This window comes from Eurytemora carolleeae, unplaced genomic scaffold (assembly GCF_000591075.1).
Source record: "Eurytemora carolleeae unplaced genomic scaffold, Eaff_2.0 scaffold951, whole genome shotgun sequence".
Lineage (NCBI taxonomy): Eukaryota > Metazoa > Arthropoda > Copepoda > Calanoida > Temoridae > Eurytemora > Eurytemora carolleeae.
In genome coordinates this window covers 1,958-21,711 of record NW_019397565.1, presented here as the reverse complement: position 1 = coordinate 21,711, position 19,754 = coordinate 1,958, and the positions used below count along the sequence as shown (strand labels likewise).

General features: G+C 33.6%; 2 protein-coding genes and 3 long non-coding RNA genes across 5 annotated transcripts in view; all 5 read right to left on the bottom strand.

The window, feature by feature from the left end:
* LOC111714929 (uncharacterized) overlaps positions 1-204 on the bottom strand; it is an 18,274-nt gene extending 18,070 nt beyond the window's left edge. The window contains exon 1 of the mRNA XM_023490168.1: positions 138-204. The gene's annotated coding sequence lies outside the window, so the exon portion shown is untranslated. The remainder of the gene's footprint in view (positions 1-137) is intronic.
* A 2,517-nt stretch (positions 205-2,721) lies between these two features.
* On the bottom strand, positions 2,722-5,432 carry LOC111714938 (uncharacterized). Its single transcript, XR_002768125.1, has 2 exons — positions 4,000-5,432; positions 2,722-3,808 (listed from the first exon to the last, which is right to left on the bottom strand). It is a non-coding gene; the product is annotated as an uncharacterized LOC111714938 (long non-coding RNA).
* Positions 5,433-7,132: 1,700 nt separating this feature from the next.
* Positions 7,133-14,048, bottom strand: LOC111714940 (rho GTPase-activating protein 17; the record flags this gene model as incomplete). Its single annotated transcript, XM_023490176.1, is given in 7 exon segments — positions 7,133-7,426; positions 8,657-8,964; positions 10,015-10,286; positions 10,617-10,816; positions 11,356-11,451; positions 11,625-11,759; positions 13,981-14,048. Coding segments are annotated over 7 exon segments (1,373 nt in total), but the record flags the coding sequence as incomplete, so codon positions are not given.
* Positions 14,049-16,057: 2,009 nt separating this feature from the next.
* Positions 16,058-18,549, bottom strand: LOC111714941 (uncharacterized). Its single transcript, XR_002768127.1, has 3 exons — positions 18,419-18,549; positions 17,043-17,160; positions 16,058-16,133 (listed from the first exon to the last, which is right to left on the bottom strand). It is a non-coding gene; the product is annotated as an uncharacterized LOC111714941 (long non-coding RNA).
* A 201-nt stretch (positions 18,550-18,750) lies between these two features.
* The window catches only part of LOC111714939 (uncharacterized), a 2,625-nt gene continuing 1,621 nt past the window's right edge, over positions 18,751-19,754 (bottom strand). The window contains exon 2 of the long non-coding RNA XR_002768126.1: positions 18,751-18,978. This is a non-coding gene — a long non-coding RNA (uncharacterized LOC111714939). The remainder of the gene's footprint in view (positions 18,979-19,754) is intronic.

Genomic DNA, 19,754 nt, shown 5'->3' with positions numbered 1-19,754 from the left:
GGAAGGTTTTCAGAAATATTCTGGCTTTCTCAACAGAATCGTCATTTACATATATTTATATTATGTTCTTAAACTTTAAAAACTTATCACCCCCTCTCTCACTCCTCCCCCCCCCCACTCTGCATTGACACGCCTACCTCGCTGTATTTATAACACTATAGGGCGTGTCTGTATTTATATCACTATTAATGAAGGATGGAAGGTGGAGGATGAACTGAATGAATGACGGAGGTTGCTCCGCTCCTGGCAGAGGTTGAATCAATACTGAGGACAAGCCGCTGCCTTAGCCAGGCCTCCAGGGGCACCGGAGGACAGAGGGGGGGGTCCAGGGGCAGTGGAGGACAACAGGGGAGGATTCAGTGGCAGAGAAGGATAGAGGAGGGGGCATCTGCAGGGGCAGCAGAGGAAAGTGGGGCCAGGGTCCAGGGACAGCAGAAGAAAGGGGGGCCAGGGTCCAGGGGCAGCAGAAGAAAGGAAAGGTGGAGGGTGAAATGGAAGGGGACCCGGTTTTAAAAGATAGAGGGGTCCAGGAGCAGAGGAGAATATTGGGGGGTTCGGAGGCAGAGTGGAATGTTGGGGGTCCAGGATGAAAGGGGGGTAAAACGGAAGGGGACCCTGTTTGAGAAGATGATAGAGGGGTCCCACTGTGATGATAGCAGGCTACATTTGTTACGTGCTGGGTCGGCTGTACACTGGTCTGGACGGTACGACTGAATGCATGTACACAGAACATGTTGTATCAGCTCGGATCAAGCAACTTAAAGAGTGGGTGGTCCAGTGGCAGAGGAGAATATTGGGGGTCCAGGGGCACCGGAGGAGAGGGGGGGTTGTTCAGGGGCAGAGGAGAGACGTTTAGGGGATGCAGGGAGCAGCCAGGGCAAGTTGCGTTCGGTCTCTTGTATATTAATTCATTTGCCGTTTATCTCAATAAGATTAAGCTTATGACACTTAATCAATGAAAACGCATCATCTGATAGAAAAAAGAAAAATGTTTGGGTGAAATATATAGATATATTATCAATTTTCGCAGGTCATCTAAACTATGGAATTAATTGTCTAAACCGTGGAGTTTATCATGTAAACCTTGAAGTTTAACATGTGAACAATGGAGTTTATCCTGTAAACAATGGATGTTATCCCCTGTAAACCGGAGTTTATATCCATTAAGTTTCATTTCATTTAGTTACACTTGATATAATTACACTTTGAATTCTGTTTCTTGACAAATTAGCTCAGAATGTAATAAATATTGTACATAATTATTTATTTTTGTAAACTTCTACGTAAACTGCGTTTCAGATAAATACGTAGCATGGTTAGCTTAAACCCCTTTTAATTCATACATTCAACTTATAAACATGTGTGGAGATAGCTTAACTAAATTATATCTATCCTACCTAATCCTATAAATATGTACATCTTAAATGCGCCTATTTCAACTGTGCTGTAATACGTAACATGATTGCCTTAACCTTGTGATATAGATAACAGCGTAGGAATTGTAATTATGTCTATCAATTAAACGTGTAACCTATCAAACCTTAAATATAGCTAGTTAGAATCAAAACTACGCTTTGATTACCTCAGTGTAGGAAAAAGATCGATTAATAGCTTGTTTGATAGCTACTCTTGTGTCCCTGTGTGGCATTTAGAGCCGAAGTAATAGCTTGTTTGATAGCTATGCTTGTGTCCCTGTGTGACATTTAGAGCCGAAGTAATAGCTTGTTTGATAGCTATGCTCGTGTCCCTGTGTGGCATTTAGAGCCGAAGTAATAGCTTGTTTGATTGCTACGCTTGTGTCCCTGTGTGGCATTTAGAGTCGAAATAATAGCTTGTTTGATAGCTATTCTAGTGTCCCTGTGTGGCATTTAGAGCCGAAGTAATAGCTTGTTTGATTGCTACGCTTGTGTCCCTGTGTGGCATTTAGAGCCGAAATAATATCGTGTTTGATAGCTATGCCTGTGTGGCATTGAGAGCCAAAGTAATAGCTGTTTTTCTTCATCTACGCTTGTGTACCTGTGTTGCATTCAGAGCCCCTCCCCCCCTATAAAGTTTAGTAGGGGGAAAAAATTGTAGACCTGTAAATGTACTCGATTTCTCAGATTCCATAAAGTCGGATTTGTTCAAAATTCCTTTAAATTCTGAAAATTGAGATTATAACTCAGTTGACTGCCTATCATTATATTCCAAAGAAAAGGTTTAGGTGTTATGACCTAATGTCTAATGGTCAACGAGGTTATAGTGTATAGAGTGATGATGTACGCCAATCCTTTACTAATAACAAGGGCGTACTGCATATTTGTTTATTAAAAGGAGATTCTGGTCTAACCTGTAGTATATCAATATTAGTAAACAGTTGTAAGTGTACAGTACAGCTAACTGAGCACACAGGTAGAGAACTATCATCACCCCTGCTGATTGTCCATTTACAGCAGGGTGTGTAAACTATGAAGTTTATCTCTGATGCAAATTGGTAAAAGTTGTTCTTATGGTTGGTAGGTTTCCCCCGAAAACATAGCAAGGTTTCCTCCAAATTGGCAACGTATCCTTTTAATTGGTAAATTTCTATGGTGCAAGATCATAAATAAGATGATAAAGTTTTGATCAAAATACATATAAACATAACAATCTCTACAGATCAATGTACAGTGTACACGTATTACATATAAACATAACAATCCCTACAGGTCAATGTACAGTGTACACAAATTGTACATAATATTTAAGCATTAGATATGTATTTCATCAATATTAAAGGGAACAAAAGCGAAAAGAAAAGGCCATATTGGATCAGCAATAACAAAAAACAGTTAGAATTCATTGATCCTGTGCTGCCGATCCCTTTTCGCGAACATTCCCTTTTAACTAAATTTTAATTATTACACTGGAAGCAAATTCTCAAAGACAAACAAGTACAGGTTAACCCACAATGGAGGAGACTTTAACGACGACCTAAAACGCTTAGAATTAAACTAACTTATGGTTAAATTTAGACTTCTATCTATGACAGATCACTTGTCAAAGATAAAACAAATTTACACCATGGAACCTAAAGTGTGAGAACAACGACTGGATAAACTCTGATGTCTCATTCTTTGTGAGTATCCCTGTATATCGGAGGATTTAATAGAAGAAGATGATTAAACTCAGCTTTTAAATTGAAAATCTGTAATATTTAACGAACTGGTGAAACAAAATTAATTACATTGTACATTTGTATTATTAATTTCGTTGCGTGAGTTGTTAAAGTAAGTGACCGCCAAAATCAAAATTAATTTATGTAAAAAAACTTAAGAAGTATAAATTTTCCACACTTGACACATTTTGTGCATTGTTTATAATATTTTAAAGAGTTGATGTTATTCTACTTCCAAAAAAATATGCAAGGAAAAGAATTCTGAAAATCTACAAAATGAAGATAAAAAGTTGCAGTGCTCGGTTTCTTAGAAATGCTTTCATTGGTACAAGAGAGGGGGGGCAACTTTTATGTCATGGAAGGGTTTGCCCCCCCCCTTTACAAACAATTGGGTTAACAGGATTTACAAGTTTAAATATTTTTCTCTAATAATATATTATTATTAACATTGAATCAAGTTTTTTGTTTTTAACAGGCTACACAAAATCAATGACAAAATTTGTATTATTTTGTAAGAAAACAAAAAATCAAAAATAATTTTGAAAAAAAATTCGGGAATATTTGGTTTGGCTAGAGGAACAAAACCGGGTTTTCACGTGATAAACCATTGGTAACAACAAGGTTGTTTTTGACCCGTTATTGTCTATAATTAACTTATAATTTCAAACGACACTTAACATGCAAAGATGGCAATGTACAATTCACATCGGTACCCTTGAAACCTTTATCTGATCAGAAACGTGAAAAATATTGTCGTTTTTCTAGGGTTTAAGGTGTTTAAGCCACAATTGAAATAATCTGTTAAACAATATAAACATTCATATCTAATTCATAATTGATCAGACAAAGTCTTCAAGGGGTACCTTTGCAGTGAACCGTGCATTGACATCTTTCCATAGAGATTCACTTGAAATTACTCTCACAGTTTCTTTGAAAGGTCTCTAACAACGATGTTATGAATGGGTTACGGATTCTTGAATCTGATTGTGTTTAAAGGGACTGCACGCGTAATTTAAAGTGACCCTCCGTTCAAAGAGGGAAATTCCCGATTAACAATGGTACCCTTAAAACCTTTGTGTTCGTCGTGTACAGAGATATGTTTGTGTAAAGTTACCTAAACGCTTCCAGTCAACTGAAAATGACGGTGTGTACACTGTGTACGTACAGTCTCATCTCAATACAGTACAGTACAGCGCCCACCGGCATTTTCAGCTGAAAACAAGCGTACAGGTAACTTTACACACACATATCTCTGTACACGACGAAAACACAAAGGATTAAAGGGTACCATAGAAAATCGGACTTTCCCCTTTATGCATGGTGGGTCCCTTGAAATTAAGCTTACAGTCCCTTTAAGTGCTAAAGACCTTTTTCTTACATATGCCAACAGGGGGTCGGCCAATGGCCAAGAACTAACTAATGTACAAATGTAGAATTATCCAACACTCATTATTAAATAAATTTAAGCAATAATCAAATTAACATTATTATCAATTATTATTTAACATTATTATATTGAGCGATTTATCAAAATAACCTCAAAGCTCATTTAACCGTCTTTTCTTTAATCAAGATGCCACACAGCAGAGCTGGGAACTTTAGAATGGGATACCATTAATCCTGACTGCTTAATCCGTATATCCAATGTGGACACTTGTAATGTCATGCTTAATCCACGCTTTTTTGGATATAAAACAGAAAAATCAAAAACCGGTTTTTTTAAATTGAGAGTCCTTCCCGTTTCTGTATATTAATCTTAAATGGCGAGCAAAATTTCAAATTTACCGGCTTATAATACGGGACTCTTATTGGTTGAATGTTATCCAGTTTTCAGGATACAAGAACAAGGTTAAGTTAGTCTCGAGATTAAGAAAAAGAGAGGATTAAGCATTAATCTCTATATCCACCATTCTAAAGTTCCCAGCTCAGGTTTGATTTAAAGGACTGTAGGTGCAATTTTAAGGACTTTGCCCGATTCACAACGGTTTCCTTCGTTTTTTATTTTATTTAACTTGAAAAAAAATTGAACCATTTCTTCAATGGTTTCTTTAAAATAAATCCACAAATCGTTTAGTAGAAAAATCACACTTGAAAATGATTTGTTTAATCAGACAAAGATTTCAGTGTGAATCTGACAAGTCGCGTAAAATTACCCCTTCAGTCTCTTCGAACCAAAAACAAGGAGATTGCAGTGCAATCTTTACATCAGTTTAAACACTATTTAATTATTTGTAAAACAAAAAGTATTTTTCCGTCAAATTTATGACAGAAATAAAATTTTATGCGAAGCTTTTCCCCCCAAATAAATTAATATTTCCATTGTTCCTTGTTAAACCTTCAGGTTTAGAGGTTTAGTTGTTACCTTGTAAAACCTTCAGGTTTAGAGGTTTAGTTGTTACCTTGATAAACCTTGAGGTTTAGAGGTTTAGTTGTTACCTTGTAAGACCTTTAGGTTTAGAGGTTTAGTTAGTTACCTAGTTAAACCTTCAGGTTTAGAAGGAAGAGCAGGTTTAGAATTTCTTGGAGCCGGGACAGGGAACATGCGATTTACTTCCTATTAAAAAATTGAATTCAAAATTTAATAAAAATGAATAATAAAATTAAAAGTAATCTCCTTTTAATATTTAAAAATGTAATCAAAACTAATTTCTTGTTGAAAATAAAAATAAAAATTACTTTCCTGTTCACGATCAAAAATCTTGTTAAAGATGATAAAATGAATTCAAGCATAACAAATTACAAATTTAATTAATAAAGGAATAAATGTGCGAAAAAGGATGAAAAAGAAATGAATAAAATGAATAAATTAGGATAATAGGGTGAATAAAAAACTAAATATTAGGATGAAAGAATGAATGAATGAATGAATAAATTAATAAATAAATACATAAAAGGATGAATAAATAAATAAATAAATGAAAAAATGAATAAATAAATAAATTAATGAAAAAATGCATAAAAAACACCTCTGCAGCCTCTATCTCTAACTTCTCTAGTTCAGGATACAGGCTTCCTTGAACACTGTACACTCCGCCAGTGTTTATAATCTGTCCGTGTACTGTATGTACTGTATCGACCCCAGTAACAGACCGTAAAGAGTTCTCGTTCAGATCCCGAGTTGAATCAACTCTAAACATTTAATATTTCAAAATAAAACTACGGATACATGAAACTAGGGAACTCAGCGTTGCCCGGGTTACTCATAGTTACTGCCGCTAGGTCTGTAACAATCTAGGCCCCGCTAACTTTGTCTCAAACTCTAATCCTTCAGTCAATCCTGACTATACTAACAGCTAAACAGCCACGATATAAAACTAACAGCCTACCCAGGCTAATTCCGTCCGTATTGAACAGCGATTGATATTGTACTAATTTATTGATAACAGGTAAATAGGTTGACCGGTCGGGCCGGTCAGGGTACGAAACTAAATCATAGATAACATAGATAGATGGACACAGCTGCTCCTAGATTTGCTACAGGTCTTAAATTACGATATTAGCTTTTTTTCCCTATAAAAGTGGACCCACTCAACTTAAAATCAAGTTAAGAACATTCTTCTGGTACTCCCGAGCTCCCCAATTAAATTTTGAGGCAAATCCAGGGGTTCATGAGTTAAGATCGGACATACAAACAATCAGACAAACAGAGATTCCTTTATATATTCAGAGGAGTATATCGATTAAGCGTTTTATATTTATAAAAACCATCCACACCCCTTAATGAAATTTATCCTTCCCCTTTTATGTTGGGTATGTTATTTAAGGTTGGGTTGGGTTTGAATTTGCGGAAAAAAAGATCTTTTAGGGCAATTTTATTTTTGTGTTACCAGTTACCTAGGAGAAGGAGTATCCAGGGATGATCTAGATCCTGGTTCAGTTGATGAGCTAGAACAAGGTTCTGAACCTCGAGAGGTCGGAGGTTTAGGAGGAGGCTGGGTAGGATGCTGGAGGATCTTCTGTCCTTCTACCGATCTTGATCTCTGGATATCAGAGGACCTAAACAGTTGTGCCTACCATTAGGGAAGGAACAACTTCATGGTTAACAGACGGCGAACAAGCTCCAAGAGGATTTAAATGCTCTGACCAAACAATCTCCTTCTCGTTCTGGAAGAACCAGCTCTGCTGCAGAATTATCAGTTCAACTACCTGGGCAAGAACACCACCAACACCAACATCCATCACATCCTGGACATCATTGGTTGACCATATCACATTGGGAGTAATAACTATTGCAAGATTGGAAGCTGTCATCTTGTTCTTTTCAGAGTATCTGGTAACTTCATGCAGAAACTGAAATAGATAAATAGATACAATATATAGAAGCATAGATAGATAGAAATTCATGAATAGATAGAAATGCATGAATGGATAGGCAAATAAATGGATAGCTGGATAAAACGATAGATATAATATTAGATTAATTGATAAATAGATACATTGTTGGATTAATTGATAGTGCTTGATAATTTATTAATTGTTGGAAAAGTTGACAAATTATTTGATTTATTGATGAAATAATTGATAAACTGCTTAATTAATTAATGTATTGTTTGATTGATTAATCTTTTATTTAATGGATTGTTTGATTAATGGATAAACTGTTTGATTAATCGATGAATTGAAAGATTAATTGATTAACTGCTTGATTGATTGATAAATTGTTTGATTAATTGTAAACTGATAAATTGATAAATTGTTAAATCAATTGATAAACTATTTGATTAATTGATAAATTGTTTGATTGATATATTTTAAGGTAGATAAATTGTTTGATTAATTGAAAAACTAATTGATCATTTGATAATTTGTTAAATTATTGATAGTTTTGCTAATTTTTAGATAAACTGAAATATCAAGGCTTTTAGGGCGCTTCGTGCACATCTTCTATTTCAACTTTTAATTGTGACTTTATCTGTGAGTTTGCAGATTTCATTGTTTGGCGCATTTTCAAAATTTTACTAAAATAAAAACTTTTAAATACAAATTTTTAAAATTTTGATGATTCATAAACCTTTCCGGCTGGGGTCACATGCGGTTCAGCCGTTTTGACGTTTATTTGATACAAACAAACAAAAAACAAACAAACAGACAGAAAAGCTAAATTTATCTATATATTTAATTACTTGTTGAATTTTTTGATTGATTGATTGATCAATAATTTGATTGATAAATTGTTTTATTGATAAATAGTTGGATTAATTGATCAGTTGTTTGATTTATTGATAATTTATTTGATTAATTGATAAATCGTTTGAATGATAAATCGTTAGATTAATCAATAAATTTTCTGAATAATTCATAATTTGTTTGACTATTTTAAAAACAGTTTGGTTAATAGTGTTTGATTAATTGAGAAGTTGTTTGAATAATTGATAAATTGTTTGATTGATTGATAAATTGTTTGATTAGTTAAAAAATTGTTTAAATAATTGATAAATTGTTTTATTAATTGATAAATCATTGGATTAATTGCTAAACTGTTTGAGCACATGTTTAATTAATTGATTGTTAGATTCTAACCTTAAATAGATAATGTATATTTCTATAGTTATCTCTTGGTAAATGCTCACTCTGGAGAAGGTTCCAGATACCATCAAACCTATCCTCCCCCTGGAGATTAGCAGTCTCCAACCAGTCCTGATACAGTTCACCTCCAAATAGAGGAGAAGGAAGCTCTCTTAGATATGTTTTTATTATCGCAGTTAGAACATGGTGATCACATCCTTCCAAGGAAGATAAAGTAGCCTGACCGGCGTCTATTTCTGCTCGTAAACGTTTGACCTTGCTTGACCCCGCCGCAAGCCGGAACAAGCCTTCCTCATCCAACCCTTGACAGTCATTTTATTAAAATCACGATTACTTTAAGCTCTTTTAATCAATTAATATTTCTATGCATTCTTAATTGAATAATTATATTTAAATTGTGGCATAAAATAAATCAATTGCTTAAGCACACAAGTCTTCAATTGTTCAAGCGTTCAAGACTTTTGCATTCAACTTATGAAAATCATGTGTTTAGGAATTCCAGTGGTCGAGAATTTAAGTGTTCAAAACATGTTACAGCAAAAATGCAACAACAAAGTGCTCCAAGCAATCAAGTGTTTAAGTGTTCAAGTGTTCAAGCGTTCAAGTGTTCAAGTGTATAAGCGTTCAAGCGAACAAGCATTGAAGTGTTCAAACATTTAAGTGTTCATTGATCAAGCGTTCACGCATTCAAGCGTTCAAGCGTCTAAACAATCAACCCTTCAAGCCTTCAAGTGTTCAAGGGTTCAAGGGTTCAAGCATTCAAGCGTTTAAGCATCCAAGTGTTCAAGCGTTCATGCGTTTAAGCATCCAAGTGTTCAAGCGTTCATGCGTTCATGCGTTCATAAACAATCAACCCTTCAAGCCTTCAAGTGTTCAAGGGTTCAAGCGTTCACGCATTCAAGCGTTTAAGCATCCAAGTGTTCAAGCGTTCATGCGTTTAAGCATCCAAGTGTTCAAGCGTTCATGCGTTCATGCGTTCATGCGTTCAAGCGTTTAAGCGTTCAAGCGTCTAAACAATCAACCCTTCAAGCGTTTAAGCGTTTAAGCGTTTAAGTGTTCAAGTGTTCAAGTGTTCAAGTGTTCAAGTGTTCAAGCGTTCAAGCGTTCAAGCGTTCAAGCGTGTTCAAGCGTTTAAGCATTTAAGCGTTTAAGTGTTTAAGCGTTCAAGCGTTCAAGCGTTCAAGCGTTTAAGCTTTCAAGCGTTCAAGCGTTCAAGCGTTCAAGCGTTCAAGCATTAAAGTGTTTAAGCGTTCTAGGATTAAAGCATTAATCGTGCAAGGGTTCAAGCATTCAAGCATTCAACAATTTAAGATATCAGACATTTAAAGCTTTTGTGCCAATAAAATACTAACCAAGTTCAATCAGTTTTGATATGCAAAGCTGTAAAGGATATGCTATCCCACTCTCCAGATTGAACCAACTAATATGATCCTTTAATGCACAACCAAATATGGGGAATCCACGTCTTGTTGATCTTATCATTTCTAGCCTAGGTTTCATTTCACCAATCTGAGTAGAATTATCCAGGTTCAGATTACCCCTGAACTCCAGGTATTGAGCTACTATGCCGGCCAGCTCACTATCCCGGGCCAGGAAAACCAACATGTCTGCTGCCAGGACATCTCTACAAATAGCAAAGATTTTATTACACTGTAATTCAATTCTAAAATCCAATCTAATCAGAGGTTAGAACTTTGAAGCAGAATATTGTTAATCTTGTACCCTTATTCTCGATATCTAACGTGGGCACTTTTAAATTTGAGGATAAATGGCTGCTATTTTATTTAAATTTATCCCCGACAAAATGCCCACCAGGGGATATCTAAGTGGAATTTAGTTTATCAGTAGGTCTGCATTAGACGGATCTAATTATTGCTTCTCTTATTGTGTCATCATCACAGAAGTAGTTGAACTATTGGTAGTTTAATTCAACCACTCAGCTGTATTATATTACCTAGTTTGTTCCACCTTCCTCGCAGTATCATCCAGGTCTTCAACCAATCTGTCTATCCGAGCTCCTACTCCGGGAGCTCCGTGTAATTCTTCTTCTTTGGCTTTATCCAGCCTAGCCTTAGCAGTATCCAGCTCCAAGATATATCTGTCTAACTGTTTCCTGCCCGCCAGTATGTTAGGAAGATCAGTTGACAGAACCTCCTAAATTATTAGGTCACCATTAATATCATTTATGTCAATATAATCGGCAATCTCTCATTTAGTTAAAAATAAATAAATAATAAACAGATGGCCAAACGGAAAAAAAACGAAAGGACAAATGAACGAAAGGACAAATGGAAGGATTGAAGGATGAATGAATAAAATGATGAATGAATGAATGAACAAATAAAAGGATGAATGAATGAACGAATGGAAGTATTAACGAACGAACGAATGAACGAATAAACAGAAAAACTAATGGACAAATGAAAAATGAACAATTAAAAGAATTATGATAAAAACAAATGAATGAATGAATGAACGATTGAACAAATTAACGTTTGAACGAGTAAACGATTGAGCGAGTAAATGATAGAACAAATGAACAAATGGAAGAATGAACAAATGAACAAATAAATGGATGGGCGAATAAATGAATGAAAAAACAAATAAACAAATGAAAGGATGAATGAAAGGATGAATGAAAGGATGAATGAAAGGATGAATGAATGCATGAATGAATTTATGAATTCCCCTACCCCTAGTTTGCCGACAATAATCTGTTCTACTGATATATCGTAGTTCACTTGATTCTGCGCTAGACAGTTACACAGGCCTCCAACCTCGACTAGAACCTATACAAAATAATCAAATAAAATTTAAATTTGAAATTTATTTTTTGATTTTTTCCGCTTTAGTTCAGAATTTATCACTGTATAAGTTTAATGAAATGTTGAATGAATGAAAGAATGAGAGAAGAATAAAGAGAAGGATGAATGAAAGGATGAATGAATGAATGAATGAATACCTGAGCTAAGCATGAACTGGACGACTGTTTCAGTAACCCCCTGCCTATCTCTGCTAAGGTTTGACCAAGAATAAAATCTCCGGTTTTCTTTAATCTTCTGTCCACAGAGGGACCGTCAGTTCCCTTACCAAACCCCTGATAACAAATTATTATCTGAAGTTTATTAATTTTTTAATTTCAAATAGTTTTTGAATCTTAATAAAGAAATTGTAAATTAAAAGTGTGTCAAATCTGATTCCCATCTATATCCTTAAAGATTGTCAAATCTGATTTCCAACCATATCCTTAAAGACTGGCAAATCTGATTCCCAACCATACTCTTAAAGAGTGTCAAATCTGATTCCCAACTATACCCTAAAAGAGTGTCAGATCTGTTTCCCAACGATACCCTAAAAGAATGTCAAAAATGATTCCCAACGATACCCTAAAAGAGTGTCAAATCTGATTCCCAACGATACCCTTGAAGAGTGTCAAATCTGATTCCCAACGTTACCCTAAAAGAGTGTCAAATCTCATTCCCAACGCTACCCTAAAAGAATGTCAAAACTGATTCCCAACTATACCCTAAAAGAGTGTCAAATCTCATTCCCAACGATACCCTTAAATAGTGTCAAATCTGATTCCCACCTTTACCCTAAAAGAGTGTCAAATCTTATTCCCAACGATACCCTAAAAGAGTGTCAAATCTGATTCCCAACGATACCCTTAAAGAGTGTAAAATCTGATTCCCAACGATACCCCAACAGAATGTCAAAACTGATTCCCAACAATACCCTAAAAGAGTGCCAAATCTCATTCCCAACGATACCCTAAAAGAGTGTCAAATCTGATTCCCAACAATACCCTAAAAGAGTGTCAAATCTGATTCCCAACTATACCCTAAAAGAGTGTCAAAACTGATTCCCAACGATACCCTTCAAGAGTGTCAAATCTGATTCCCAACGATACCCTTAAAGAGTGTCAAATATGATTCCCGAACGATACCCTTGAAGAGTGTCAAATCTCATTTCCAACGATACCCTAAAGGAGTGTCAAATCTCATTCCCAACGATACCCTAAAAGAGTGTCAAATCCGATTCCCAACAATACCCTAAAAGAGTGTCAAATCTGATTCCCAACCATACCCTTAAAGAGTGTCAAAACTGATTCCCAACGATACCCTTAAAGAGTGTTAAATCTGATTCCCAACGAAACCCTAAAGAATGACAAAACTGATTCCCAACAATACCCTAAAAGAGTGTCAAAACTGATTCCCAACGATACCCTTAAAGAGTGTCAAATCTGATTCCCAACGATACCCCAAAAGAATGTCAAAACTGATTCCCAACGATACCCTAAAAGAGTGTCAAATCTGAATCCAACCGATTCCCTTAAAGGCTTTGTCTGATCAAGGATCCATGAAAAATCAATAATCTTTTCTTTGAAAATTGATTTTTCTTAATTGTGGTTTCTCTTGTGTATAATAGAATTTATAAAACTAATATTTAAAGTTTTTTTTTAAAAGACTTTTTAAGAAACCACAAAAATACTGTGAACAAAGTTATAACATTTAATTACTGTATTCTGTACAAGTTTATTTTTTTTAAACTATGCAGAAATAATATCCAGGAAAAACGAACCAAAAAATTGCTTTCTAACGATTGATTTTGGTTTATTTCTATGCATTTATCTTCTTTCACGATTAAAACTCGGCACTGCAAGATAAATAAATAATTAGAGAAAAAAATTTCGAAATCCTAACACTTCTCAGACTTTTGTGGAACTTTCTATAGTCCAAATCAGAAAAAGATGTACAGGGTGTCCAAAAAAACAAGATCTTATGCATAGTAGAACTCACCAATCACCATGGTTCAATTAAATTTATTTTTACATTTTTAAAATTTATGGAGGATTTCCAATCGATTGATTGATCAGTTAGAGGTATGTAGCACAATAATCAAGTTAACAGTTAGGAGGCCATTTAGGTCATTAGAGGTCACAAGAGGTCATTAGAAGGTTAAACACTGGATTTGTCGCTGCTACTGTGTTCCCTGGGCTCCTAGCTTTCGTTTGATATGCATTAAGCCATAGTTGAAGTATTTTCTATTTGTGGAGGTCATTACAGGTCATTCAAATTCTATTTTATTTTATTTTAGGAATTTCGATCACTAATTAGGCGTGCAGCCAAAAAATTGGAAGATTTGAACCAAAAATGAAGGCAGCCCCCCACCCCCTTACCTCAAATATGCCATCTCCACCATCCCCTTTAACATTTTTTTATGAATTGATTGAAAATGTTCAATTGATTTCAAAAACGTCAAAGATTTTTACCAAATTTATGTTTTTTGGGACACCCTGTATTTTACTAAATTTTTACCTGCAAGCCTTCTGAAAATTTCTTCTGTAGTGTTGTACAGACTTGTTTGTAAACACCAATAGTTTCCTCTACAAAATATATATATGTAGTGTTTGTGCCAAATATACACTACTGTAAGATTCCTCTATTCTCAATAGAATATAAACAAGGAATGGGTTAATTCTAAGGAAGAACTGATGAAAAGGGGTGGTTCTTAAAAATCTTCTTGACTTGTCTCAAGTCTTCAACTGAATGCCTTTTTAGGTTTCAAGTTTCCCTTTTTGTCAGTTCTTTTCCTATCTTTATTCACAAAAAACATAATTTTATTTAATATCCAATTAATNCTTTGCAATCTTCCATTTTTCATATATTATTATTATTCCATTCTGCAATTCCTATAAAAATACAAAAGCAAAAGATTATTGATAACTGTTTTTACAAACTCCACATTTTAGGTTCAGATTACAACATTGAAGCTTTTAGAATTTTAACAAAAGGAATGTATTTGCACTTAAGAAATCTATCTATATATCTAGTATATACTTAAAATAATAAAGAATTTAAAATAAATATCAAAGTAAACCAACAAGCACAATAAACACCAAAACTGCCAACCTTAAGAAAGACTACACCTGGCTGAGAATAGATTTAAATGATAATAATCCCATTTTACTACAATATAAACAGGAGTTGAACTGTATGCTGTTCTATAAATATTTATGTAATAAACAGGAGTTGAACTGTGTGCTGTTCGTTAAATATTTATCTAATAAAAAGGAGTTGAACTGTATGCTGTTCTATAAATATTTATCTAATAAACAGGAGTTGAACTGTATGCTGTTCTTTATATATATCTAATAAACAGGAGTTAAAGTGTATGCTGTTTTATAAATATTTATCTAAAGCAGGAGTTTAAGCGAATGCTGTTCCGGATATTCTAGCCAATAAACACGACTTAATTTATTAAAAGGAAGTTTCCTCAATTATTACTTTTTTCCTTGAACGACAAAAACTTTCAATTTATTTGACAGTTTAAGAAAAGTTTAAGGAAACGAGCAGAAAAGTTAATAAAAAGATTCACTATCCAAAATAATTTATGAAAATTAAAAATATCCTAATTAAGAAAAAAAAATTCTTACTTCTGCAACCTTTTAAAAGTCCAAAAATGCTTAGAATCGAAACAAACCGACATATTGAAATGAGTTGGTTTTAATCTATTTAAATTTTAAAAATAATTTGTACGCATTATAAATAAAACCATATTTATAGGAAATGATCTCCTGCTAAAATAAAGCTAACATTATGATTTTGTTACGCATCCCATTTGTGTGAAAAATGGCCAAAGATTTGTAGACAACATTTTTTTAACGTGGTTTCAATAATTTATTAGAGTCTCCTTTAGTTGTAATGTAACGGCGCCCATGTTTGATTTTGTGAACCAGTATACAGGCTAGAGAACAAAACAAGATTGATTGATTGATAATACAGTGAAACCCATAAAGCTGGAGTATAGGAAGAACAATTTTGGACAATTATTTAGTTTGTGCACGACAAAACTCCGTGAATAATATGTTCGTATAAAAAATGTTTACAAAGAGCACATATTCTACGGGGGTACCCGCACATGATGAGACTGTAAAGACGACTTAAAACTCTTAAAATATGTTGATGTTCAGGTAAAATGTAGTCTTCAGCCTTGAAAATTGTCTTTCTATGGTTTACAGCCGGAACTATGCATAAAACAGACAGTAAACATTCCGTACAGTCGTCTGTAATTGTCTCATCCTCTTTGTAGGTAAACGTCGAAGGCCCATAGTTTTGAAAATAAATGATAAAATTAGTTTAACTGATATCCACCCTTTTATTTTCTAATTTATTCATTACCAATTTCACTATTTTCAAATCGGAAAAAGATCAAGTCACCAAAAAAAATCTCGTTTTAAAAGTTAATGTTCATAAAAATCGGCTAAATATATATATATATATATATAATAAAGTTTAGTGAATCTAGAATCTAGATATTTGAAAATATATATACATATAATATAGTTTAGTGAATCTAGAATCTAGATATTTGAAAATAGCTTGTTTAGTTTCCCTGTGAATTATAGGTTTGATGAAATCCAAGTTTGGTTAAATCAGACTCTAAACCTTCAAACCTCACCTCAGTACAACTAAATAGAGTTCAAGAGCAATGAAAATTTCTTTAACTTTTATTATGAAGCTTGAATTGATTAAAGAACGAGATAAACAAAGCTAGAACAGAGTTCATTTCGGTCCAATCACGGTTTTCATTAAAATCAACCCTTTTTGCTATTCACAATTCCTCTATTATTTATGCGTAATTGTATCCATATTCACAATTCCTCTGTTATGTATGCGTAACTGTATGCGTATTCACAATTCCTCTATTATGTATGCGTAACTTTATGCGTATTCACAATTCCTCTATTATGTATGCGTAACTGTATCCGTATTCACAATTCCTCTATTATGTATGCGCAACTGTATCCGTATTCACAATTCCTCTATTATGTATGCGCAACTGTATCCGTATTCACAATTCCTCTATTATGTATGCGTAACTGTATCCGTATTCACAATTCCTCTATTATGTATGCGTAACTGTATCCGTATTCACAATTCCTCTATTATGTATGCGCAACTGTATCCGTATTCACAATTCCTCTATTATATATGCGTAACTGTATGCGTATTTTTAAGTGACTCTTCATTCAAAGAGCTGGAAATGCCCTTTCAACCTTTTACTGATCCTCGAGGCTAGAGAAATCTGTGTTTTTATCTTTCAAGTAGTGTCCGAATTGCCGTAAACTGTAACTGTACGCTAACTTACAAATTACAATAACAAGTGTTTGTGTAGATACACAAGGATAAGTCTGACATTTTTAGTCAGTCAAAGGCTGGAAGGGTACTGTTGTGAATAGGAAACGCAAATGTAAGATCATTGAATTCAATTAAAGCTGAGTCCATAAATATAATCCTCGAATAGAAAGAAATGGGTGAGGAAGCATTAAAGGATTATATCAGTATTTTAAAGGATTAGTTAAGAATTAGAATTTCACCTTCTTCCTAGTAGAGTTTGAAGAATATTCTCAAGATTTGTATTGTTGTTCATTGTTTTCTTTTGCAGTACAGAGTTCATGTACACATCCAGTCGTCCAGAAGTTTCTACACCCCCGACTAGATTAGACAGTACAGTTTATGTACAGGCCTAGTTGATGTCTAGTTTGTACACCCCCTACTAGATTAGACAGTACAGTTCATGTACAGGCCTAGTTGTTATGTAGTTTGTACACCCGGCCCCTACTAGATTAGACAATTCATGTACAGATCTAGTCGTTGTGTAAGTTGTAAAGTTTCTATTGTCTACACCTCTACTACGAGATTTGAAAAAAAAGTTTTCCGATATAAGTGGGGTTTCATGTTCATAATAATAGCTAAACAATATTCAGAGATTTCAGATTTTGTTTGCTAAAGATTAAAAAAAAGTTACAAAGCTTTTTAGATAAACTGAAAACTCGCCACAAACTCATATTTTCTAAACCCTTTATCAATTGTAACTTAATAATCTTTAATTTTTTAAACTTCGATTTTTTAGTATTTAATCTAACAAAGTTCACATTTGAAATTTTCAGTTGTTTGCAATGATAAAAGGATTGGAAAATTAAAATTTAGTGTTTATAGTTCCTTAATTACGTTTTTTTATAGATTAAATAGTAATGTTTTAGGGGCTTTGATCAGCAACACAAAGTTACACATCTATCAGAAACCCAACGACAAAGAAAAAGATTTAAAATCTGTCGCCAATAATAAACAATAATGGTTAGTTTGAGACAGAACTTAATTCCTTAAAATGAGAAATTTTAGTAATTTATAAATGTTGTTTTTAACGATGTTGATGCCCGCACTCTAAGGTTTATTTTTATCAAATTTTAAATGTTGAATTATATTGATTTATATCCAAAATAAAAAAATTTTAAAGTTTTGTTATTACTAAATTGTAGCGACTAATGAAGTTAAACTTTATAAAATGTTATTAAATCTAAAAGGGACTGTAAGCACAATTTTAAGTGACACTCATTTAAAGAAGGGGATCCGCGATTAAAGATTTTCTTTATTTATTTCTGACAGAAACACTATTTTATATTTACGGAAAACTAATATTTATTTTCTAAAAGTGCCAGAATATAGTACTCATATTTGAATTTTGGAAAAAGAAAATTCTGTTTTTTTTTTCTGGAAAAATTGTGATGTCAATAGTGTTAAGTTCACACAGTACGCTAGCGTACACTTCAATTTTACAGCTTTTTACACAGAATTTAAGAGATATATACAGACACTGAGACATGATCAGTTCAAGATTAAAGGGAATGTTAAAATGGAAGGTCATTTGATATCACGCTTACAGTTCCTCTCAGAATTTAAAACTTGGACTAACCAATAATAATGAAGATTATTGTACAGAACAATTTTGGTAACATATTTTAACCTACAAATGGAGAAACAATGTATTTAATGTTCTGTAAGAGGATAGAGAGAGGATATTAAAGAGATCAGAGAGATATAAAAACAGTTTGTAGAACTTTTTTTACAAAAAAAATCCTTTAAATTACTTTTTCTGAAAGTAAAATTTTTGTTCAATGCGATAGTGTGAAACATGAGAATGCTAGGCTTTAAAAAAAAGACAATTATTCAGCTATGGTTGTCTCTGTATATGAAATATAAAATATGTTTATGTGCGTCTGTATAAACACTTTGTATTGGATGGACTAAACATGTAAAAATGTTTTTTATTTACTATCATTCTTTTTTCCAAACAAATTATGTATCGGAAACCTTTCAACAACATTAACAATAATTAAGACAATTATTTCACGAAAACATGTTAATATACAAATAGAAAACAGCCTGTTTCTCTGTTTATCTGTCTGTTAATAGATTTAAAGTTTAGAATACTTCTGCTGAAATATTCTCCGCGGCTTCAGCTGCACCAAAGCTCTAAAAAAACTTAATATTGGAGAATATATATAGAAAACCTAATATTAGAGAATATATATAGAAAACCTAATATTAGAGAATATATATAGAAAACCTAATATTAGAGAATATATATAGAAAACCTAATATTAGAGAATATATATAAAAAATGACAGTACGTGACTACACTAGGATATTGATATGTACCAAGGAACTATAAATATTTCTTGCTATGTACTGTGTTACAATGGATAATATATCAAATGTACAGTGAAATTTAAGCAGTCTAATAACTAGCAATAAGTCGGCCAAACGAGGGAGGGAACCCCCGGACGCAATAAGCCTCCGCCATGCAGACACGAGCCTCCCAGATTTGCTAGGCAGACCAAGCCTCCGCTGTGCTGTAGACGAGCCTCCGCTATCGCTATGCAGTAAACGAGCATCCTCTAATCGCTATGCAGCACAACCTCAATATAACTCTTTGTTTTTGCATGATGTAATATATATGATGTATATATAACTCTTGTAATATAGAATTTTTTCATTTTTTTCAACAGAGTGGCACAAGAATTTTACTTTTAATGTTGTTTATTGAATTGTCATGATTTGTATCTAGGGATGGTAACGTTTTCATTTTTCAGAAAAACGATCGTTTCGTTATGAAAACGACCTCGAAAAATCGAAAACGAAACGATCGTTTTTAAAAACGATCGTTTTTTTAAAAAGTTCGTTTTTTAAAAATGGTCGTTTTTAAAACGATCGTTTTTCAAAACGCTCGTTAAATTCCAGGAAATAAA